General features: G+C 55.4%; 1 protein-coding gene across 4 annotated transcripts in view; it reads right to left on the bottom strand.

Moving 5' to 3' along the window:
• GALNT9 (polypeptide N-acetylgalactosaminyltransferase 9) overlaps nucleotides 1–25112 on the bottom strand; it is a 90985-nt gene that overhangs the window by 26126 nt on the left and 39747 nt on the right. For all 4 annotated transcript variants that reach the window (XM_067701278.1, XM_067701279.1, XM_067701277.1 and 1 more), the window contains exons 3-6: nucleotides 24081–24247; nucleotides 21851–22025; nucleotides 18491–18688; nucleotides 9165–9282 (exon numbers count right to left, since the gene is read on the bottom strand). In XM_067701278.1, coding sequence (XP_067557379.1) covers nucleotides 9165–9282; nucleotides 18491–18688; nucleotides 21851–22025; nucleotides 24081–24247 — 658 coding nt within the window. The remainder of the gene's footprint in view (nucleotides 1–9164; nucleotides 9283–18490; nucleotides 18689–21850; nucleotides 22026–24080; nucleotides 24248–25112) is intronic.

A 25112-nucleotide genomic window follows, 5' to 3' on the forward strand; every position in this document is an offset into this window, starting at 1 on the left:
ATAACTTATAAAACAAAAACAAAAAGTACCAACAAACAAAAGTCCAGGACCAGATGGCTTCACAGGCAAATTCTATTAAACACTTAAAGAGCTAACAGCTATTCTGAAGCTCTTCCAAAAAATTGCAGAGGAAGGAAAACTCCCAAACTCATTCTACGAGGCCACTTGATATCACCCTGATACCAAAACCAGACAAAGATACCACAAAAAAGAAAACTACAGGCCAATATCACTGATGAACATAGATGCAAAAATCCTCAACAAAATACTAGCAAACAGAATCCAACAACACCTTAAAAGGATCACACACCATGATCAAGTGGGGTTTATCCCAGGGATGCAAGGATTCTTCAATATTCGCAAATCAATCAACGCGATACACCATATTAACAAACTGAAGGAGAAAAACCATATGATCATCTCAATAGATGCAGAAAAAGCTTTTGACAAAATTCAACACCCATTAATGATAAAAACTCTCCAGAAAGTGGGCATAGAGTGAACCTACCTCAACATAATAAAGTCCATATACGACAAACCCACAGCCAACATCATACTCAACAGTGAAAGGCAAAAAGCATTTCCTCTAAGATCAGGAACGGGACAAGGATGTCCACTCTCGCCACTTTTATTCAACATAGTTTTGGAAGTCCTAGCCACGGCAATCAGAGAAGAAAAAGAAAAAAAAGGAATCCAGCTTGGAAAAGAAGAAGTTGTCACTGTTTGTAGGTGACATGATACTATGTAGAAATTCCTAAAGATGCTACCAGAGCTCATCAATGAATTTGGTAAAGTTGCAGGTTGCAAAGTTAACACACAGAGATCTGTTGCATTCCTATACACTAACGACGAAAGATCAGAAAGAGAAATTCCAGGAACAATCCCATCTACCATCGCATCCACCCTCAGCGGGGACTCGCCGTCCAGCCTCCTTCCTGGGCTTTGGGCCCGCGTTCCATTCACTCCCTGTCCCTCTTCGTGTCCTGTGAGATGGAGGCCTTCTACCCAGGCCCCCCTCCTCCAGGGACAGGTGGCTTTTCTGGGAGGACACTGCCCAGGGCTGCGAGGCACCCCCGATCAGAACAGAAGCTAATCCGGTCGTTTCAAACAGGGGATGCAACACAGGACTGGTCACCGGTAGGGCGGGCGGTGGGGAGGGCGGGGCTCAGGCAGCCAGCGACAGGCAACAGCCGGGCTGTGAGGGGCACGGGGTGCAGAGCGCCCAGGCCTCTCCCTGGAAGCTGCCGGAAGCACCTAGGGACTGTCAGGGCAGGAGCTGGAGCCCCAGGCATGGGGGAGGGATGCCCAGCCCGGCCCCGCCAGAGCCTCTCCAGGACCTGGACGTGCAGCCTGCAGGGGACCCTGCGGGCACAGCCCCGAGGCCGGGAACATGGAGGACAGCGTGGCCCACCCCGCGCCCAGCGGTGGTGTGTGGAACTGCTCCAGTGCCCTGGGTCAGGGACGGCCACGGGGCCACATCGCTGTATGACGTTAAACAACTGTTCCACCGAGAACGACATTTAGGAAAGGTGGCTTGAAATGACTCTCGTCCCTGCTCTAAACGGGGGCGGGGCACACCTGCCCTCTCTGACCCCCCCACGGCCCGGGCCTGCTGCCTCGCTCCTCTGCGCTCTGCTGTGGCCCACGGGCTGCTGGCCTTGTAAGGAGACCCTGCCCTGAACTCAGGGACTGAGCCGGAGCCCCCAGCCCGGGGGACAGACAGTGGAGCTGCTGCCCTCGGGCCCATGGGTTTCCTGCCACTGGCTGTTAACAGCAGAGGGCAGCCTGCAAAGCACAGGGCGGGCATCACTGAGGCGTCCCGCGGCCTTCCCCACCCCCAGGCCTCTGCGAGAACAGCCTGCTGCCCCGGATGTGGGCCTGCCTTCACCCGACGCCAGAGGGGAGGTCCTGGGCTTCTGATCCCGGCCTCCGGGCTCGCCCGTGGAGGCCCCGCCTGCCTTCCATGTCTCTGTCTGATTTTTCTTTCTTCTTTCTTGCTATTTAGAATTTACTTTATCTTGCTGGGATTTTTCTGTTTCCTGGCAAGCTACCTTAAATCCGGTCAACAATAAAAGTTTATAAAAATAGAGTTGCCCTATGACCCAGCCACCCCACTCCTGGGCGTATTTCCAGACCAAACTCTAATGCAGAAAGATCCAGGCAGCCCCATGTTCACAGCAGCACTGTTCACAATGGCCAAGACACGGGAACAACCTGAATGTCCATCGACAGATGATGGATAAAGAAGATGTGGTGTATATATATATACAATGGAATAGTACTCAGCCATAAAGAGAATGAAATAAGGCCACTTGCAGCAACATGGATGCACCTAGAGATTATCATACTACGTGAAGTAAGTCAGACAGAGACAAACACCATATGATACCAATTACATGTGGAGTCTAAAACATGACTCAAATGAACCTATCTATGGAAGAGAATGGACTTGTGGTTGCCAAGGGGGAAAGGGGTGGGGGAGGGATGGAGTGGGAGTTTGGGTCTAGTAGATGTAACCTATTATGTATAGAATGGATAAACAACATGTCCTACTGTAGAGCACAGGGAACTATATTCAATATCCTGGGATAAACCATAATGGAAAAGAGTAGAAAAAAGAATGTATATATATCTATAACTGAAAAAAAAAAGTTTAAAAACATATATACATATATACACACCTCTGTACACTTAATGTACGTAAGTATGATTCTGTACGTGCATATCTATCTCTACAATCTGTACGGATTCTACACGCCTGTCTATCCATATCTATACCCAGATCTACAGCAACATCTGTATCTACGCCTCTGTAGCTCCATCCATACCCATTTCCACACCTAATCCATATCTACACCTACACCTGCATCACCCCAGTCCGCAAACGTCCCCTGATGTCCCACAGGCAACGCCAACCCCAGACCCCTCCCCGACAGCTAGGGGGACCCTGCCCAGCTCAGAGCCCAGAGCCCCCTTTACAAAGTGGAGACCCAGACCAGGGGTGTTGGGGACCCACCTGTGGTCAAAGCACCAGGGCCAGACGGAGCCTGCTGCCAGGCCTCCTTTCGCTGGACGCCCCTTCTTCAACACCTCGCAGGGTTTCTGTCTTCCTTCCAATCCCTCGTCACTGTGACCACGGGCTAGAACTCACCCAGGGGAGCATCAACCTGGCCCTTCGTCGCTGTCTAATGGCCAAACCCGCAGTCACCATGCGTTCACAGAGCTCAGGTCTCCCAGCTACAGCTGGGTGCAAGGGAGCTTCCACACCTGGACCCCTCCCTGCCTCACCAGCTGGGACCGGGGGCTTTGCCCAGCTCTGCCCTCCGCCTGCGCCGGTCAGCACCCCGTGACCCCCATGCGGCCTCGGCTGTCCCCCATGTGCACTGAGCACCTACCCCACTTCTGGACGCCCCCTCACTGCAGGCCGTGCACTGTATGTGGTGGGCGTGGGCACTGCTCGTGTTACGTTCGGGTCACCCCCCGCCCCGTCCCCTCTGCCTCCCCGACCACTGCACAGGGTGCCCTCTCTTCCCAGTGAGGTGTCTCGTGCCCCCAGTTAGTTACCACGGCAACAGGCTCCTGCCTCTCCTTCAGGAGACGCTCCTTCGTGGAGGCCCACCTCCTTCCCCGTTCCCCATGCTGCAAAACCCTCCAGAAGGATATTCCCACCCAGGTGCCACCAGGGATGGAGACTGGCCCGTCTCTCCATCGCCCTCTCCCAGGCGCCTACGTGGTGACGCCCAGGGCAGTGCCTCCCACACCCCCCATACCAAGTTCTCTTTCGGACAGATTGGGGTCTCAGATGGACCCCGACCCTAACCTTACCCCGTACACAGGCTGCTTCCTGGATGCTGGTGGTGGCGTCCAGCCTCACTTCTCTCTCCCCGCCGGCATGTGGGATGCGGCTGTCGCCCTCGTCCGGCCCCCCGACACCTGGTGTCTTCTCACCTCGACCACACCCACTTTTCTCCCTCCCTGCTCGGTTCCCCCATGCTGGCTTCTGCCTGACCCTGCGCTGCCTCCGACTTGAGCCACTGCGAGCCCCTGGGGGTCCCCGCCCTCAAATGCCTCCTCCTGCCCTCACGGCCCACAACCCCTGGCCGGGCCCACCTGGCTGGGTTGGCAAAGCCCGGTCGCCCTTCCAGGCAGGTCCCTTCCTTCCCTCAGGCTCCCAGCTGGGTTTGGTTTGGAAGGAGACAGGGCGCAAGAGGTCTGTCGGGGCGCTTCTCCCCTGCCCCTCCCTGTGTGGGCGCCTTGCGTCTCCAGTGGTGGTTCATCCCCCCCAGGGCGGTCCCTCCACCCAGGCGCATGTCCACTGAGCCCCCTGCTACCCACACCCAGGCCAGGGGTCAGGGGCAGCCCCCAGGGGCTCTGCAGCTTCCTTGGGACTCTGACTGTGGTTCCCGAGCTGACATCCTCTAACACTGGGAAGGATTAGAATCCAGTGTCGAGGTGCAGGAATCAATCAGACACGGAGAGCGGGTACTTTCTGCCAGGTTCAGGAATCATCGGAAAGGATTTGTCTTTAATGACGAAAACAGCTGAGAAAAGTCAGCGTACTGAAGACTCTGCCGGCTAATCCTCTGATTCCATTTTAACGTGTATAACTGAGGATTGATTCTCAATTTGCGATTTAAAATTGGACCTTGTCAGAGAATTTTAAACATTTGCAAACAATACCGAAATGCTTCAGAGAGGTTGAGATTTGGTATAAGTTTAATATACTAGACACTCTAGAGTTTTTTAAGCGCTTAGGGGAATTTCTGCCATGATATCAGGCATTCAGTGTGCTTAAAGAGAAAAGAAAATATGCCACATTTGTGTCATTTTAAAAGTTCAAGGGAATTGAATTAACTAAAGGCAGAAATGGAACTGATCGTTGTTTAATAGCATCTAATCTGTTAAACTGAGTTAATCAAGCATTAATCAAAGAAAAGGGGAAGCTGAGTGTTCTTACTTTATTTATAACCACAATAATATGGTCTCTAGGTTTAACTGAAAAGCTTAAAGCACACAGGTTTGCAAAGGTGTAAGTTCAATAAACTGTACGTAAGTTTTTAAAAACCAGCCTTAAATAATCTTTTCTGTGACCTAAGTCCCTACAGACAAACAAAAACCTAAATGAAACCCCAGAAAAAACCCACAAAATCCACAAGGACCCCAAACCAATCAGAGTTCAGCCCCACATCGGCAGAGCTCGGCCGCAGTGGACCCCGAGGCCTGGCCCCCGGCCGCTGCCCTTCCGTCCATCCATGGGTATTTACGGAGCGCTCAGTAGTGCTCCAGGCCCCGTGCAGAGCAAGCCTGGCCGGCTTACGGTCCGCAGAGTGGCGGCTGGGCGGAGGCTGGTTCTCAAAGTGGGTTCCCTGGACCAACAGAGTCAGTGGCCCTTGGGAATCTGTTGGAAATTAAGATTCCTGGCTGGGCTTCCCTGGTGGCGCAGTGGTTAAGAATCCGCCTGCCAGTGCAGGGGACACAGGTTCGAGCCCTGGCCCGGGAAGATCCCACATGCCGCAGAGCTACTGAGCCCATGTGCCACAACCACTGAGCCTGCGCTCTAGAGCCCGTGAGCCATAACTACCGAGCCCGCGTGCCACAACTACTGAAGCCCGTGCCCCTACAGCCCGTGCTCTGCAACAAGAGAAGCCACCGCAATGAGAGGCCCGCGCACCGCAACGAAGAGGGGCCTCCACTGGCTGCAACTAGAGAAAGCCCGCACGCAGCAACGAACACCCATCGCAGCCAAAAATAAACAAATAAATGAATTTTTAAAAAAAGATTCCCGGGCTCCACCCTGCCATACTGAATCCACATCTCTGGGTTGGGGCCCAGTGATCTATTTTAAGGAGACTCTAAGGGATTCTGGTGCAGCTGGAGTCTGAGAACCAGGCCCAGAGACCAGCCTCACCCTTCTGGTAGGTCTCCTGGCCCCTCCTGCTCTGCCTGTGAACGTGCTCTGCTCAGCGCTCTGAGTGGTGGAGCGGCTGTCACAGCATCCTGGGGCCTCAGTGAGACAGGCTGGGACCTGGAACCTGGGCCCCTTTGCTGCAGTGCTTGTACCTGGACACACCTCTCCTCCAGCAATAAATACAAAGAAACTATACGGGACTAAAAATAAATGCACGCATGTGCAGCTGCTGCAAATTCTGGACAAAAGATACAAAAAGACCAAATAAAACCCAGCTGCCGCTTCTGAAGAGCCGGGAGCAAAAACAGGGTGTCAGGAGCAAAAGCAGGGCACTGCACAGGCCCCCCGCACTCAGCACCACCTAGGCGCTGGGCAGACCACCTGAGCCACGCCTCCAGCCCGACCCCTGGACACACCCCTACCCTCACCCCGTGTAAGGGACCAGCCCCCTCTCAGGGAGCGGGCAAGCAAGGGAAGCTGTTGTTTGGTCTCCGCACCCCCCCCCCACCAGCTGCAGCAGGGGCCCCCGTAAAGCCTTGCCTGAATTTCCTGTCTGGCCTCAGGCCAATTTCTATCGACTGGGGAAGGCCAAGAACCCTGGTCGGTACATCAGGACTCAGCACCCCGGCTAACTGTGATTCTTGTCCCATATACTGTCCTAAAAATTGGAAAGTCACTGCACACGCTGGCTTCCTCTTGTTTCACATCCAGAAACAGCTCTGAACCTCAGGCTTGGCTGCTGGTGGCTGGGAGCTCGTGGCCCACCTGCTGCTGCAGGACTTGCTCAGTTCACTGGCCGTCCCCAAACCCTGAGCCTCGGCCTCTCTGAAGAGGGGCCGGAGGCCACGGCAGTGAGGTCAGAGGTGACAGCGTGGGAGTCACATCCCTGGCCTCTGGCTCTAGCTTCCCAGCTGCTGGCAGCCTCGCTCCCACACAGCCAGAGCCCCGTGGGCCACCGTCATTTCCAGGCCGTTGAAGCTGCCCTGCTTCACAGTTTGGACCCATGACCAAGCTCAGTCAGCTTCCCCTGGAGAGAGGACATCACCAACCGGGGCACCAACAGCTGCCTAAGTTACTCTGCCCCCGGATGGGACGCTCTTGGTGCTGGCAATGCTGATAATTAAGAATAATCAGGGGCTTCCCTGGTAGCACAGTGGTTGGGAGTCCGCCTGCCGATGCGGGGGACACGGGTTCGTGCCCCGGTCTGGGAGGATCCCACATGCCGTGGAGCGGCTGGGCCCGTGAGCCGTGGCCGCTGAGCCTGTGCGTCCGGAGCCTGTGCTCCGCAACGGGAGAGGCCACAACAGTGAGAGGCCCGCGTACCGCAAAAAAAAAAAAAAAAAAAAGGTCTAAAAAAAAAGAGAGAGGAAACTTAAAACAGTGTTTTTTAAAAAATAAATAAATAAATAAAGGGGTAATCAGGTTAAAACAAGGTCATTCAGGTGGGCCCTAATCCAGTGTGACTGGTGTCCTTCTAACGGGGAGCACACACAGAGGGAGGGGACGTAAAGACACAGGGAGAAGACGGCCATGTGATTGGAGGGTCGCATCTACAAGCACCAGGGTTAACAGCAAATACCGGGAGCTGGGAGAGGCAGGAAGGACCCTTCCTGGGAGCCCCCAGGGGGCGCAGCCCCGGAGACTTCAGACTCCAGCCTCAGCGCAGTAAGAGGAGGGGGCCGTGGCTTTAGGCCTCCCGGGTGACGGTACTCTGTCAAGGCTAACAGATCCAGTGTCAAAAACTCTTTGATTTGGGGGCTCTGGTGTCGCCACTGGGTAGACAGCTAACCAGCTGGTTAGTTAGGCTTGAGCTAGTGGGGATCTGCGCTCCAGCCCCTGGTACCAATGGCTAAGCTGCTTCCCCATCCTGGGCCTCTGAGCATTCTGTGTGGAGCGGGGTCACAGCACCTCAGAAGGAGCACTTGTGCGTGAAGGGCAAGGAATTGGTGACCTGGTGACCTGGTCGTAACCCACGACCTGGTGCTGAGGGCTCAAACCCGAACTCTCCTGGAAGCAGGGTCCTTTGACACCCCAGGTCCACAGTCCTTGAAAGCCCTGCCCATCCCTCTCTGGATGGGCTGTGTCATGTCACGTTAATCATGCTGTGACCGTCCCGCTGAGCCGTGAGCAGAGCCCAGGATACTAGCCTTTGACTGGGCTCCGAACCCAACCTGATTTTATCCTAAGAATACACTGAACCAAGGAGGTGAAAGACCTGCACGCTGAAAACTACAAGACATTGATGAAAGAAGTTGAAGAAGACGCAAATAAATGGAGAAGTATCCATGCTCGTGGATCGGAAAAATGTTGTTAAAATGACCGTACTACCCAAAGCAATCTAAGATTGAGTACATCCCTATCAAAATGCCAATGACAGTTTTCCTCAGAAATAGAACAACCAATCCTATAATTTGTGTGGAACCACAAAGGCCCCAGAGCAATCTTGAGAAAGAAGAACAAAGCTGGAGGCATCACACTCCCTGATTTCAAACTACCTTGCAAAGCTATAAGAATCAAAACATATGGCATTGGCATAAAAACATTCCATAGATCAATGGAACAGAACACAGAACCCAGAAACAAACCCATGCACACATTGTCAATTAATTTACAACAAAGGAGCCAAGAATATACAACGAGGAAAAGATAGTCTCCTCAATAAATGGTGCTGGGAAAACCGGACAGCTCCATGCAAAAGAGTAAAGCTGGACCACTATCTTACACCATACAGAAAAATTAACTCAAAATGGACTAAAGCTTTGAGCATAAGGCCTGGAATCATAAAATTCCTAGAAGAAAACGTCCTCTCTGGAGCCTTCTCTACAAGCTGCCCCCCCCCCCAGGAGCAGCCGTGGGGAATTCAGACGCTCACAACCCCCATCCGCACCCTGCTTTACACACATCCACCAAGACAAGCCCACGAAACAGGGTGGGTCTCCTCGTCGCCATCGTGCAAACTCCCCAAGCCGAGGACCAGCCTTTACAATTTCCACCCCCCCACCGGCCCCCACTTTAGTGTAATGCAACAGAACGCGTGGCTTGAGAAAGAAAGTCACATCCAAAACACAACCTCTTGTCACCATATTCATAATGTTTCCCAGTCCCGCTGCCATCGAGGTTTCTTACATTGACCTAAGTTTTGGGGCCTTACGTCCCCCTTACTGGTAACACGCAGCTCACGGACCAGCCAGGCCAACAGGTCTGCTCGGCAGACGGTCCCCTCACGAGGCCTCGGTGGCCAGGCAGTGACACTTACCCTCATGCCCAGCTCGATGTTCTCCCCACCGTACACCTCCATGCCCGGGTCCAGCAGGCCGATGTCCCCGAAGTACTCCCGGTCCACCACGAAGGAGCAGCCGATCATGGCCGGGGTTCTGGAGGGAAGCAGGCAGTGCATGAGCTGGTTGCTGGTGTGTGGCCCCGGATCTCCACAGCCTGGGTGGGCTCACCATCCTCTTTCCAAGTCCCCACACCTCATCCCTGCACTCCTTGCCTCCGCTTGGTCACTGTGCCCAGGGCTTGGGACACAGGCAGGGCTGCCTAGGACTTGTCTTTGCATCCCTCAGAGATGACAAAAACCAGTATTCAATTCAGGCAACTTAGTGGAAATTTTTTAAAATCTGTTTACCCAATGAGTTGTTTAGTTGCCCTGATCATCAGTCGCTTGCCTACCTCCTTCGTTATTTTATCTGTGTATCAGTAGTCAGGGCTGTAATGGGCGGTTGCACAGGCTGTGCACTGCTCAACTCTATGGAAGCTCTTCAATATCAGACTCTCTCTGAATGACACACCTTGAAGTTGTACAGTGCACAACCTGTGCAGCTGTCTGCACAAGACTGCCACCTGTACTATTATTCCTGTAATAATTCTATTTACAGCTACATATTCTTAAAATGTCAGTAAATCTTGCCTTGTCCCAAGCAATTGTATCTGTAAAATCATGTGTCAATGTGCTGGTTATAGTTTTTTCTAAAATGCATTAACAATCTATCAGTGTTGAGACCTCCACTGGTCTCATGGAGCAGCGGTGGTCAAAGCAGGACAGGGTGAGACAGAGTGGCAGAGAAAAGTGGATGGTGTCACTGTGAATAGAATTGCATATTTGCTGACTCATTCATTCATTCATGATACATTCACATCATGAATGCAGGATATACTGAGCGCCTATTAGTCGGAGGGGATAAAAAAGAGAAAGGAAAGAGAACGGAAAAATAGCTTGCTAGCAAGAAGTAGACACAGTCTCTGTTTTGTAAGAAAGCAGGACCTTCCAAGCTTTTGAAGGACGTGTTTCCCTCAAAACAAAGACCCCTCCCTTGTAGGCTGAGGGTTTAGTTTCTTCCGAGCTCTGAGAGGACTAGTAAAGGCTCCCCGCTGGGGCTTCCCTGGTGGCACAGTGGTTAAGAATCTGCCTGCCAATGCAGGGGACACGGGTTCGAGCCCTGCTCTGGGAAGATCCCACATGCTGCGGAGCAACTAAGCCCGTGCGCCACAACTACCGAGCCTGCGCTCTAGAGCCCGCGAGCCACAACTACTGAAGTCCGCGTGCCTACAGCCTGTGCTCTGCAACAAGAGAAGCCACCGCAGTGAGAAGCCCGTGCACCGCAAAGAAGATCCAACGCAGCCAAAAATAAAATAGAACAAATAAATTAAAAAACAAAAACAAAAAGGCTCCCCACTGTCCCCGAAGGCCCCTGTGGTCCTGGCAAGGCTGAAGGTTAAGGCTGTTTCCTGCTCCGTTCCCCCCCGCTGTCCCGCTGCTCCCACAGGTATGAAGTCACTCATGATAACGCCATGATAAATTGTTCTCAATCACAATTTAAAAGAAGCATTTCTTTTCAATGTGACTAGGACATCAGAAGCAAATGCCCATGAGTTGTCCAAGAATAACAGAGGCATTAAAAGGCGATTATCCTTTTATTTGTAAAAAGATCCAATTTGTTCAGTCATGACATTTGAGCCACAAATCTAACAGCAACGAAATTTTAATGTCATCTGTGATGTGTAATAGCAAGCGTTTGACTGGTTAAGTTATGGTTCACCAACCAAGAGAGATATTTCTCTCATTTTCTTAACGACACAAAAATCTCAGGCGATCTCTGGTGAACTTAACTACCAAATCCCTCCCAAGTCTGATGTAGCTAGTAAGAATTTTTTTATTACTGCTCAGAGTTCCAAAATAAACTTAAACTCAGAAGGCGATGGAAGCAGAATCAGCTGGCACGGAATTTATTTGCATGAGAAATTCTTGCTGTGTTTACAGAAAACAGCCAGGGCCGAGGGGTTCTCAGGTTCGGCCGGGCAGGGGGAGACGTGTCGTCCTGGGGGCATCCTTACATCGGGGCTGATGTGCACGTGCCGGGATATAGCAAGCGGCATCTCTGCAAAGGGTCCTCACCCGGGCTCCTGCCTTGTAAAGGCAACAGACATGCGGACACACACAGATGCATGGATGCACACAACACACACGTGTGCGTGCAAAAGTACACACATGCAACAGACAGGTACACGGACACATGTAGACACACACGCAACACACCCACTACAAGGCCAGACACACACCCAACAAACAGATGTACAGATATACAGACACATGTAATACACGTACATGGTCCCACAAACGTACCCACAGATAGATACCCATACACACAGACCTACACGTACACACCCAGATGCACACAGGTAACACCCAGAGAAACACACATGTGCACCCCCGCACACATAAACACAGACCCACACCTGCAGTGAACACACACACAGATACACATACAACACATGCACACACAGAGACACACCCAGACACCCACGCATAGACAATCCACATCCTCGAGTCCATGGAATTCTGGAGTTCTGTATAAATGGTAGCGCATAGAATTAAGGTCACAAACGGGTCCTTCAGCCTTCAGGAGAGTGACAAGGGACAAGAGAGTCATCTGCTCCCGACGTCTTGAGGAAGAACACGTGCTCGCAGGCAGGGCGTGGCCAGGCAATCGGCACAAGCACAGGGAAGGCGTGTGCAGAATCTTGCAGACTCGCTGCCGAACTGGGTGCAGGGGTCACATGCACTGGTGGCGAGTTTGTGGAGAAACTGGGGTGGGTTGGCTCAACTGTCTTGGAAAAGTCCAAAGCTATGAATAGACAGCCAACGATACCTGTGCAGTGATGCAACGACGACCCGGCTCGGTGCGCACCAGCTGTGTGACCTTGGGCAAGTCGCTCAGCTTCTCTGTGCTCGGCTGCCCCGCCCATAACGTGAAAGGCAGGACGGTGCCTCCTCCACAGGCTGCTGTGCAGATGAAAACTGCACAGAGGAGTGTCTGGAGCCTGGGAACCGTTTGCTGTTACTATTTTATCCCCTGATTCCACAGCTGGCATTTATCCTAGGAGACTAATCCAAAAGCTATTCGCACAAAGCTGTGCACTGCAGCGTGAGTTATAGCGGCCAAAGGGAAATCAACTTAGAGTCCATCAGTGTAGACGGTCGAATGAATTTCGAGCCATCCCTTTTATGGACTGTTACCCACCCAGCAGGCGAGGTGCTTACCAAGACCCGCAGCACCACGGGAAGTGACGGCTCAGGAGAGGGTAAGTGACAAGTCAGCAGGAAAATGTCACTATGCTACCACCGTGACCGGAGAAGCAATTATGTGTGAATGTGTGTGTGCACGCGCGTCTATGTGTGGTCTTGCGCGTATGTGTGTGTGTGTGTGCGTGTGTGTCTGGGTGGGCGGGTCTGTGTGGTTTTGTGTGTGTGAGTGTGTACGTGTGTCTGTGTGCTTGCATTTGTATCTGTGTGTGCACCTCTATGCACGTGTGTGCATCTGTGTGTGATTTTGTGCATGTGTGTGTGAGTGTGCGTGTGTTACTTGGGGCCTCGTTCCACGCTCCCCTGCTTGGTGGGGGGGACTGGGTGCTGGGAGGGGGCCCCTCTGCCACCCCCCGAGCGTCCCCCTTTCCTCCGGGCTCCTCTGGCCCCACTGGTAGCGACTTACACCCGCGATCCCTCCGCGTCCACCAGACACACTGGCCCGGATCTGGACTCCCCTCGGGGGACGGGGTGCAAACCCTCGCACGAGCTCCACGGCCCCTGGAAGATGCGAGCCGCGTGCGCCAAGGGGCTGCACTGCCCTCCCCGAGGCGGGGGTCTGTACGACGCGGCCAAGACGCTCCGCGCCTGCACCCTGCTGGCAGCTCGGAGCCACGCGGAGACGGGGACGAACACGCCACTGGTCACGGGTCCCGTTTTGACCTCCTTCAGACCCGGGAAATAGCTCCATTTCAGTGACATGGTTTGCGCGTGCGGCCAGCCGCCCCCAGCACGCAGGACCCCTGGGCCCACACCAGGCCTGCGGGCCCCTCACTCCCCTTTCCACGTGCGGGGGGAGCCGTCTTTCTCCTTCTGTCAAGGCTGAGATACTTCCCTCCAGCAATCCAAGCCTTCTTCTCACGCCTTTTTCTTCCTTGAGCTTCAAGGATAATGAACGGTAGGGAAATTTCCTAAAGGAAATCTTCACACGCCAGCCTCTCCCGGGCTAATTTCCCACCCGGGCTCCAGGGCGGGTGTTTGAACTGCGTCCTTCAGGAGAAGGGCAGCGGCTCCGCGCCCAGGTCCGAGGGAAACGAGAAATCCCAGAGCGGTTTTCAGGAGAGACCCTTCCAGGCTCGCGCTGTCCCCGGGGATGCAGTTTCCCAGCCTGGGGTCCGGGGGTCGGGGTGTGCAGGGTGAGGGGCTCCATCAGAGGGTGGCCAGGGGCCTTTTCCGCAGGCACTGGGGTGCCAGGGCTTTTCCCGCGGGGTCTGCTGTCGCGGGGAGGTTGTGTGAAGACCCTTCCCTGAGAAGGGGGAGAAGAGGGCCATCCTCTGGATAACAACCTTGGAAGCAAAGGACCTCGCGGCTGCCCCTGCGGTCCTGTTTCTCCTGAACCCCCAGCTCGAGGCCCGAGGGGAACAGGCTGCGGGGAGCGCTGGGGACTGTGATGCTGCCCCTCCCGGGGGACCAGTGGCAGCTCAGCTCCAGTGGACCGTCACCAGGCAGGAATGGGGGCCTGGGTTTTCCAGAATATTCTACTTTTCAAAGAGTAGATATCAATTTCATGTGAAATCTCTTAAGTGTAAACATTGGTTCCAATTCAAAACATACACGGTACAATCGAGGCAACACGCTGTAACTCAGAGACGGCCTTTTCTAGAACTTGAAGGACGCGGTTACGCCACCCTTGGCTCCCCGGGTGCTGTGCACACTGAGACGGGAGATTCAGAGTGACTTCTCTCCCCAGGAAGAGGGGCCGGGGGTCTGGGGGCAGGGCAGTGAGTCCCGGCACGGAGCCTGCTGAGGGCCAGGCGGGTCTGGGGAGGCTCCGGTCGGCCTCCTCTCTTCCCCGAGGGACACACCACATCTGATTCCCAGGGAGCCTTGGCTGGGCGCGGTCAAAGCCATCAGCCCCGCAGGCAGCCTTGAGAGGCCCTTGTCGGGACTCTGCTTCCCCGCGGGCTGCACTCATGCCCGTCGAGGACGCAGTTCGGGGACTGGCTGTGGTCATGGCTCCGCGTGGAGCTGAGGAATGCTTGTGACTGTCACACGCAGCACCGGCTCCAGACTGCCACCATGGTCTCGCCTCAGCGTGGCTGTGCGCCGGCTCCATCCCCACGGGGACGCCCTCCTGGCAGATGCCCAGCAAGGCTTAGACCTTCCAGTCTCGGCGCAGGGCTCTGCAGAGGGCCTGTTCTGGACATTGGCCATTTTAGGTTACCCAGCGTGTTCACTTCCCGTGGCTGCGAAAAGAAGTACCATAAACGGGCTTCAGACCAGAGATGTGTGTCCTCTCCCAGCTCCTGACGCCAGAACTCCGAGGTCGAGGTGTCGGACTGGAGATGTGTTGTCCTCTCCCAGCTCCTGGCGCCGGAAGTCCGAGGTCAGGTGTGTCGGACTGGAGATGTGTGTCCTCTCCCAGCTCCTGGCGCTGGAAGTCCGAGGTCGAGGTGTCCCAGGGCCGCGCTCTCTCTGGAGGCTCCAGGGGAGGGTCCTTCCTGCCTCTTCCAGCTGCTGGGGGCCCCAGGCGTCCCTTGGCTTCTGGCTGCGTCCCTCCCGTCTCTGACTCCAGAGTGGCGTGGCCTTTCCTCTTCTGTGTGTGTCTCTCCTAAGGACACTCATGACGGCATTCAGGGCCCAGCCTGGTGATCCAAGGTAATCTCCCCGTCACAAGATCCCAATTGCATCTGCAAAGATCCTTTCCCCAATGAGGTCGCCTTCATGGGCTCTGGGGGTCAGGATGTGGACACGCCTGTCTGCTGCGCCCAGCCTTCTTATAAACACCCCAATATCTTTTAGGGAGACAGCCTCTCTCCTTGCACATTCTCCCTGTGGGACGGTGAGTCCCCAGACCTTCCCCTCTGTGAAGGTCAGCGGGTCACTGGAGGACGCCTTCTCCCATCTGCTTCCAGGAAAGGTGGGGGCAGGGGTTTGCGGCCCAAGTTCAGCCACTGCCTCCTCTGTTCCGGGGACTGACTGGGGTGGAGGGACACCCGTCCGCAGTGTCGGGGAGACGTCTGGCTTTCCTGCTGCCTCCTCCCCAGAGCCGCTTCAGCTCACGTTAGCTGGCGCCCTTCTCTGTTGCTGGAATCCTCCTGGTCCCGGCTCAGAGATGCTAATTTAACTGGCATGGTAAGCAGCTTGGGCATTGGAATTATTGCTTTTTTGTATGTTTTGAAATTCATTTTAAAAATCAACTCAACAAAGTTAAATTTACACGCAACAGGACACATCCCTTGAAAGCGTGTGGTCCGAGTGGTCTGATGGAGGGAACGTCGGGTAACCCCGTCCCAGTCCAGACGGAGAATGTGCCCACGCAGGGCTCCTCGGTCCTCCACCAGGGGACTGCGTTCTCTGGGCTTCTCTGTGCATCAGATCACACACTGCGCGCTCTCGTGTATCTGGCTCTTTCGCCTCTGTTTCACCATTTTGAGTTTCACCCGCATTGTTACGGGCATAACCGTTTATTCCCTTTTGGTTCTGAGAAGTCTCCCGTTACATAGATAGGTTATGCTTCGTTTATCTAGTCACCTGTTGGTGGACATTTGGGTCCAATTCGGGACTACTGTGAATAAAGCTGCCACCACAAACATTCGCAGGTGTCTTTTGTAGACGTGCGTTTTCATTTCTTTTGGGAAGATACCTGGGGTAGAGCGGCTGGTCATACAGGAAGTGTTTTTACCTCTTTGAGAAACTGCAAGTATTACAAAGTGGTCTTGCCGATGCCTTCTCGCACCGGCCGTGCTGAGAGTTCCGACTACTCTGTGTCACCAGCCCCCGCTGCCACTGGTCTGTCTGTCCGTTCTAGCAGGCGTGCAGGGCCCCTCACTGGGACACTGTGTGACTCCGTGGGGGGCGTTTTTCTATGAGTGTGTTAGCACTTTGTCTGCCTTCCTGTGTGCAGTATCTGTTCGAGGCCTTTGCCCATTTTTTGTTTGGGTTTTGGGCATCAGGGGTTTCAAATGCTCTCCAGGTAATAGTAATAAGGAGCAAAGTTTGAGACGATGCACAGTCTGTCCAGAGCGTCCCTCCTGCAGCTCGGGGCATCCAGGCTGCTCTGAGACTTAATTTCTCGCTGGACGGCTCTTTGCTCATGGAGGGTAGGTGCCCGGAAGCCCCCGTAAGACACTCCTAGGGGAAGAGAGAGCTTTCAGAGGCGCAGTGAGGGATGGTCTTGGTCACTTGCGGGCAGAGTGGCTTGTTTCAGCAGGGACACATCAGTTTGTACAGATGAGGCAGGAGGGTCCCAGCCCGAGGCCCTAAGATCCAAACCTCTACAGGGGGGACCTGGCCAAGGCTGCAAGGGGTCAACAGATCCTGGAGATGCACGTTCACTCCAGGAAAAAAATACCTCCATCCTGCTGGGCCCCCAGGAGAAAGTGGTAGCCCCACTAGATTTTGAAACATAGATTTCCCAGGGGCTCAGCAGACTAGGGAAGTGGAAGGAAGGGCTGCAAACTACAGAAGCTCAGTCGGTGATGGAAACAAACAAAGCAGGCCAGGTGCAAGGAATGACAGCGCAGGTAGGAAGGCAGAGCGTCAGGGAGACAATGGGGAGGGGTGGGGATTTCGGGAACTGGAGACCACCACGCTGTTTAGACAGGGGACTGCTTCTCAGCCCCAGGGACTGCTGCCTTGGGAGAATGCGCACCTTCCCATTTTTATAAAGATGCTGGGCTGTGGGTTTTTTTAAAAATTTATTTTATTTATTTATTTGTGGCTGCGTTGGGTCTTCACTGCTGCACACGGGCTTTCTTCTCTAGTTGCGGCGAGCGGGGGCTACTCTTCGTTGTGGTGCGCGGGCTTCTCATTGCGGTGGCTTCTCTTGTTGCTGAGCACAGGCTCTAGGCATACGGGCTTCAGTAGTTGTGGCACACGGGCTTCGTTGCTCTGCAGCATGTGGGATCTTCCCGGACCAGGGCTTGAACCTGTGTCCCCTGCATTGGCAGGTGGATTCCCAACCACTGTGCCACCAGGGAAGCCCTGGGTTGTGTATTCTTTTTTAATATTTTATTTATTTAGTTAGTTATTTGGTTGTGCCAGGTCTTAGTTGCAGCAGGCGGGCTCCTTAGTTGTGGCAGGCGGGCTCCTTAGTTGTGGCAGGCGGGCTCCTTAGTTGTGGCAGGCGGGCTCCTTAGTTGTGGCATGCAAACTCTTAGTTGTGGCGTGCATGTGGGATCTAGTTCCCGGACCAGGGATTGAACTTGGGCTCCCTGCATTGGGAGCATGGAGTCTTAACCACTGCACCACAAGAGAAGTCTCTGGGTTGTGTATTTTTAACATGTGAAAATCTCTCCGTTTTCATGTTTGGGAACCGATTCAAAATAAAATAAATGCTTTGCAGGACAATCTCTGGGGTCTGCTGAAACGCCTGGGGTCTCGGTAGCACACACAGCATCTGTGGTCTCCGGGTCTCTGCTCTGCTCCCCGGCTCATGTTTTTGACTCTTGTGGTGCTGTCTCTGCCTCTGTCTGTCTCTCCCTCATTCTCTCTAAGTCTCTGTCTCCTTTCCCTCCCTCTCTCCATCTCTGCATCTCTCGTCCTCTCTACTCCGTGACGCCTTCCCAGTTTTGTCCCTTGGTCTCGCTGCCGCCTACCCTGACTCTGTCTTCCTCTGTTCGTCTCTCTTTCCTGTTCCCTCTCACTTTCCTTGGTGAGTCCCCTGTTCTGCTCTCTCCATGTCTGTGTCCCTTTTCTCAGTCTCTTTTACTGGCTCTTTCTCTTTGGGTGTTAGCTCTGTCTGTCTGTCTGTCTGTCTCCCTCCCTCTCCCTCCCTCTCCCCCCCCCACCCGACCTCGTCATCTCTCAGGTCACACACTGGAGCCGCTCCCAAGTTCCCCCATCACATCACCATGTCCCTCTGCACGTCTGGGCAGACGCTGCATCCCACCACATTTACTTGCCCACATGGCGCAGGCCCTGGCTTTCTGCAGGAGAGCACCCCCGTCCCTCCAGCCCCCAAGCCCCCTGCGGCAGCCCTGCCCCACCGCCACCTCATGCTGTCCTGGCTCCTTCCAGGGCAGGCCCTGCCCCGGGGGCCCCGGGGGTCGGCTCACCTGATGGGCGCTGCCTCGTCACCACGGTCCAGCCAGTCCTGGGGCGGGATGATGTACATGCACCAGAGGCCCCAGTTGTAGCCGTGGGCAGCGCTGGCGTACTGCTGCACCTCAAATGTGTCGTACTTGATGTTGTCGATGGCCGGCAGGACGATGCGCCGGCGGTCCTCCCGGATCCGCGAGAGGGCGGGCTCGGCCCTGCGGGGTGGTGCATGCCCATGGGGAAGGGCATGGATGCCGGGAGCCCCTGCCCCATTCCCCCAGGTGGGGGGCTGAAGCCGGGCCTCCTCCAGGGAGGCGGCCACACCCGGGTCTGATGGCGCCTGCGGACGGCGGATCCAAGAGCTTCACCTCTGGAAGCCCCGGGGTCGCCTGGGCTGCAGACCCGCCTGCCGAGGTCTCGCTCTTCCCGGGCCAGCCCGTGGCTAAGGACTGATGGACACCAGGGATACGGGCACACGGATTGGGCCCAATCTCTGACGCCTCTATGGGTCCATCCTGGCTCCAGAGGCCCTGTGGGTCAGCTCAGTCTGTCCCTTCACAGCTCGGCCTCCCCCTCCAGCGCATCCCACTTCCCGGCCCTCCTTCCCTGCACGGGTGGCCGTACATTCATTTACAAGCATGAACTGAGGACCTGTTATGTGCCACACCCTGTTTTAACACACCGGAGTACATTCAAGAACTAGAAAAGAAAAAAACATCCATGCCTCAGGGAACTTAGGATACACTGAAGGGACAGAAAGGCTACCAGGTACTGTTGTGCAGTGCACAACCTACACAACAGTATGTGGCAGCCCTGACTGGGTGGGGGTCAGGGGACAGAAAATAATGTATAAATAAATGATATAATATATTAGGAGGTGATAGCTGTTGTGGTGGAAAAAGAGAGCAAGTAAGGAGGATTTGGAATTGCACTTTTAAATAGGGTGCCTGGTGTATGTTGCCCTGGGTGGTGAACAGAAGGAGGTGTAGGATGTAGCAGGTGGTTGGGAGAGCTGGGGAGGGGGGGGCATTCCACGCAGAGGAAGCAGCCAGTGCTGAGCTCCTGGGATGTGCTGGTGCACTTGGGGAGCGGGCCAGGGGCCTGGAGTGGCGAGATGGGGGCAGTGTAGGCAATGAAGCCGGGGAGGAGAGGGACCAGAGGACATGGGCTGTCGGTTGCGGATTCTCCTTGCAGGAGTCCAAGAGGCAAGCAGGTACAGCTTGACCCCAGAGACGGCCTTGTCTACCGCAAGGATGAGATGCTGCCCGAGGGCCTGTCACCGAACTGGAGTTCAACGTGGTCGTGAGCAGCCCACTGACGGGGCAGCCAGAGAGACGAACGCTACAGGGGGCCAGGGGGCCAAGCTCAGGCAGGGACAGCGGGGGCGGGTGGGGCTGGGGCAGTTCTCTGACCCTGGCGAGATGCGCCATGTGGCCCGCCTTCCTTCCTGTGCTTCCAAGCGACAGCCTGGTATTTACCTGCGTTTCAGCTTCATGAGGAGGCTTAATTAATTACTGTTAGCAGAGTGCTTCAGAAGTGAAAAGCTCTCTGCAAATGCCACATCTGCTAAGCAGGCAGGATCTTTGTGGAGGCAATTCTTGGAGGGAAGGGCTATTTGCAGATGGATAACTGGGTTTTCAGTTGTGAAAATTAAAGTTGCATTTTGACGTGGTAGACTTGTGATTCTCCCAAACGCCCTCCAAATGCTCCAGGGAGTTTAACGTATGTTAGAGGGACAGAAAGGCCTCCGAGTACAGCTGTGCAGTGCACAACCTGCACAACAGTATGGAGTGACCCTGGTGGGGAGCGCAGACCATAACACGTCATCAACGATAGAACGTGACAGGTGTCATGGGAAAAGAAGACTCGCTTCATAAGGGTGGCAGAGGAGAGGGAAGTGGGGGCCAGCAGGGGAAGTCAAAGCAGAAAGAAGCCGAATCTTGATCAGGAACGTGCTGGGACAGACGCAGCGCTGAGAACAAACTCGTGGTCCTGGGGTGACTGAGACGCCACAGCGAGAGTGGAGGGAACGTGGAGGAGAGGGCTCCACTCACCTGCCAACCAGGCACAAAAGCCCTGGTCCAACCAGCAGGAGCCATTAGGAAAACCAAGAACTTTGAGAGACACCGAAGGCCAGACCCTCGTGGTCCCCAGCTGGGGATGCCGGCCAGGCGCTGTGCGACTTGGTCAGCACGTCCACCACGAGCACCTCCTTACGGCGTTCGCAGCTCTCGCGTTTCCCGCAGGGGAGTATCTCAGCGAACGTCTTAGTTTAGGCTTCACAGAGTTTGAAGGTGTAATGTGGGCGATTTGATATAAAAACGGTGAGGTTTAGTCTCTCTTGAAACAGGGCAAGCTGCCCACCCACCCCGGGGCTGACTTTTCCCCGCAGCCCCTCTGATGGGTGCTCAGGCTGCCCCTGGGTGCAGGGCTCATACTCCCTGCCCAATGTGGGCCCCCTGCAGACCCTCCCACCGTGGGTCTAACTTAAGGATCTCGAGATGGGATCATCCTGGGTGACCTGGGTGGGCCCTAAACCCACTGGCAAGGGTACTTAGGAGAGAGAAGAGGAGAGACAGAGTCACACAGAGAGGAGAAGCCGTGTGAAGACGGAGGTAGAGATTGGAGGGACTCCTGGAGCCCCCAGAAGCTGGGAGAGGGTTGAGCGGTGTCTTCCCACAAAGATTTGTCCATCTGGAACCTGGGAGGGGACCTTATTTGGAAATAGAGTCTCTGCAGATGTAATTCAGTTAAAAAGCCCAAGATGAGATCAGCCTGGATTGGGCTGGGCCCTGAAAGCAAGACGTCCCAGCCTTCCTGCGGGGCGGGCCCCGGGGCACCTCTACATCATCTCACGCAGATGCTCCTGCGTCACTGAGGTATCCCTGCCGCCCCCCTGGCCACATCCCCCTCCAGGTTTCTCACTAGAAGCCCACCTCACCCCTGCATGGATGGGTGGGAGAAAATGAGTGGACGCTTTGATCTAGAATTTTCCATAAGGATGAGAAATTGCTTCCACCTTGTGCCCTAGACTTAGGTCTCCATTAACTGAGACCCTACAGACCACGTGTTCATGCAGGAACTGCCCCCAACCTTTGTGTGTTCCCCTGGCCTGAGGTCACGTGAGCAGCCTCATTTGACTGTCACCTGCTGGAATGAGTGGCCAATTCAAATTCCTTTGGGGACAAGGTGGGGATACAGATCCATCTTCATCTATATGCATCAGAAACAGGTTCTGGGTCCAGGAGCTGGACATGGAGCGGCCACGTGGCTGGACTCGGCTGCCCCCGGCCCTGCCAGGCTCATCCTCTTTGCGGGGGTCCTGCAGGCGCCAGCAGACCCCGCCGACCCCGCCCGGGGCCCAGCCCCGCCCTTACCAGCCCACGCTGAACTCCACGTGGGCGTCGAAGAAGCCCACGACAGGGGCCGTGGCGACCTTCCAGCCCTGCAGGCGAGCCCGGATCAGGCCTTCTCTCCTGCCGTTTCGGACGATTTTCACAAGGCCCGGGTACCTCTTGCTGACGTACTGGTCCAGGTGGAGCTTGAGTTCCACTGCGGGGGACACAGAGATGTTTCGGGCGTGACACCTCGGGAGGGCCTGAGGTCACCGAGACCCACGGTCGTTGTGTGCCCTGGATCTGTATTTCATAAACATTTAAGAGGACCCGCCGTTGCTGGACGTGGGGTCGGGGTGCTGGGGGGGACCTCGGAGAGATAAAAGCCCACCTCACGGAGCTGCATTCCAGCGGGAGAGACAATGAACAATCAAGCCAGACTGATTCAGACAGAGGCACGTGTTATAAAGACAGCAGAAAACGGGGCTGAATTACTCAGCTGTAGAAAGGAAGGCAGTCCGTGGACAGATGGATGGATAAACAAAGTGTGGTCCATCCATACAATGGAACAGGATCCAGCCTGAGAAAGGGGGAAATTCTCACACATGTCACTACGTGGAGAAACTCAAGGACGTTACGCTCAGTGAAATAACCCAGCAGCCAAATGGCACGTCCTGTGGTTCCGCTTATATGAGGCCCCTAGAGCAGACAGCTCCACAGAGACAGAAAGCAGGGTGCTGGGCGCCAGGGGCTGCGGAGGGCGGTGGGGAGTTAGTGGGGTTTTTTGGGGTTTTTTGCGGTATGTGGGCCTCTCACTGTTGTGGCCTCTCCCGTTGCGGAGCACAGGCTCTGGGGAGTTAGTGTTTAATGGGGACAGAGTTTCACTTTGGGAAAGTGAAAATGTTCTGGAGATGATGATGGTGATAGTTGCACAATGATGTGAATGTACTTAATACCCCTGAACTCTACACTTATTTTGTAAATGGTTAATTTTATGTTATGAGAATTTCAACTCAGTAAATTATTAAAAATCTGATGAGGGCGCAGGCGTCTACGTGAGGAAGCTCCCAATGGCCAAAAGTGCAAGCAACAAAGTAAGTCACCATAGTAACAGACTTTAGCCGGTAGGAAAAAGAAAAAGGGGAAAAGCGAGTGGACATCTGAGTGAGGCGGGAGCTTCTCCGGGTCGGCTGGGCATGTGCGGGGCAGCCTGTCTCCATCCCTCCCCGTCAATCACCAGGCTCCAGTGGACACTCCTGCGAGGGCAGCCGTGGCCCCAGGGGTGCCCCCAGCCGCAGCAGCCAGGGGCCCCGCAGGCCAGCCTTCCTGTGCTCTGTCCCCCCTCTCCAGGGCCCCGCAGGCCGGCGCCGGCCACCCGCTCCTGGCTCCCTTGACGGTGTTGGGCGGGGCTCCCCCCCCCCACCGCCCCGCGTAGACACAGAGCACACGCAGGGCTGGAGCTCCTTCAGGCCGTCCTGGAGGGCTCTGGGAGGCCTCGCCCCGCTCTCCTCCACCCGCCCCCCGACTCCCGAGGTTAGGAGGAGAGGCTGCTCTGATGGGAGAGACTGGGGATGAGGAGGGGCCGGCAGGCCCGGCTCAGCGCGCCAGGGGCTCGGTGTGGGGACCGCAGACGGGGGCAGGCGGGGCACCTCCGGACCCCTGTTAGGGGCTCGGAGCCCCTGTGCCTGCTGGGTGTGGACAGCGTGCTGGGCTGGACTGAGGCTGACGCAGGGCCACGCTAAGGGCCCGGGTTCCGGCCGTGAGCGCCAGTCCAGCTTCCCCACCAGCAAGGCTCCCACTGCAGCTTTGTCCAGGTGCCATTAGCATTTGGGAGAACTCAGCACGCTGGGGGCCTTCCTGGCTGGAGGAGTGATAGCACCCTGCCACAGCTCAGGTCCACCCAGGACCTCAGAATGAGACCTCAGGTGGAAGTAGGATCTTTGTGGATATAACTAGTTCAGGATCTTGAGGTGAAAAGCTTCTGGGTTAGGGTGGGCCCTAAATCCAAGGACAAGTGTCCTTAGAAGAAGAGGAGAGACACAGACACACCGGGAAGAGGCCTTGTGAAGGTGGAGTCAGAGGTGGGAGGGGTGTGGCCCCAAGCCCAGGACACCAGGGATGCCGGCAGCCGGGAGAAGCTGGGCGAGGCAGGAAGGACCCTCCCCTGGAGCCCCTGGAGGGAGTGTGGCCCGACTCCCAGCCCGAATTCAGACTTCTGACCTCCAGGCTCTGACATGCTTCCCTCGCGGGGCGCCGGGCTGGTCCCACTCACCGTTATCGCTGTTGTCGTCCACCAGGATGACCTCCCTGAGGAGCTGGGAGGGCGTGTGGTTGACCACGCTGTGGACGGAGCGCAGGATGACCGAGAGGGCTTCATTGACAAAGATGAACACCACGGAGATCTGGGGCAGGTCGTCCGAGTAGGTCATCTGTCTGCACCTGCGGGAGAGACGGGGTTGGGGGCAGTGGTCCGTGTCGGGATGTGACGGGGAGGTGGGAGCCTGGTGCCCCCGCGGGATGCCCGCTGGGACCAGTTCTCAGTCCTACTCCCAGTGGAAGGGCGACAGCAATGCCACAGATGGAAAAGGACCGAGCACGGTGAGAGGAACAGCACGATGACGTGTGTCTCAGAAGCTCTGGACTTCAAGGCTCTGAGCCTGACCTGCTGTCTCCTGCAGAAAGGCAGGGAACTTGCACTTTAAGGGGTTAAAGTCCCACTGGGATCACACAGAGCATTCTTCCTTGATGCCCTTGGAAGGCGTGGAAGAGAGATGAAAGGAATGGAAGTCATCTCGCGGTGCAGCCCAGTGGAGGGCCTGGGAGAGAGCCCAGCCCGGAGCCCACGTCAGCTCCCGAGGCCCAGCTCTACCTGAGCCCCGGGCGGTCACGGGGCAGGTGGCATCTACCGGGTGGGTCCTGCGCTCAGCGGCCACTGTCCCCTGAAGTGGGGTCTAAGCAGACAGTGCTGGGCTGCCCAGGAGGGTGGAGCGCTAGTGCCAGACGAGGGCTGTTGAAGCGGGAGCGATGCCTGCACGGGACAGTCTAATCGTGGCCTCCGCCCCACCTTAGCATCGAGGGTGAAATGGAAGGATGAAGTATCTTCTTCCCAAGGTCTTATCTTCGCTGTAGGGCTGTGGGAGGGGAAAAGATGGGGGGCAGGGAAAGCAAAATATTCCACGTTGGGTGTGGGATGAGGCCGATGACAGTGGAATAAGTTCACAAAGGGGCAAAGGGAGCTCTCAAAACTAGAGAAATGGGGAAAAAGGAACAAAAAATAAAGTAAGACAGAAGGCACCCAATCAAG

The sequence above is a fragment of the Pseudorca crassidens genome, chromosome 12 (assembly GCF_039906515.1).
Source record: "Pseudorca crassidens isolate mPseCra1 chromosome 12, mPseCra1.hap1, whole genome shotgun sequence".
Lineage (NCBI taxonomy): Eukaryota > Metazoa > Chordata > Mammalia > Artiodactyla > Delphinidae > Pseudorca > Pseudorca crassidens.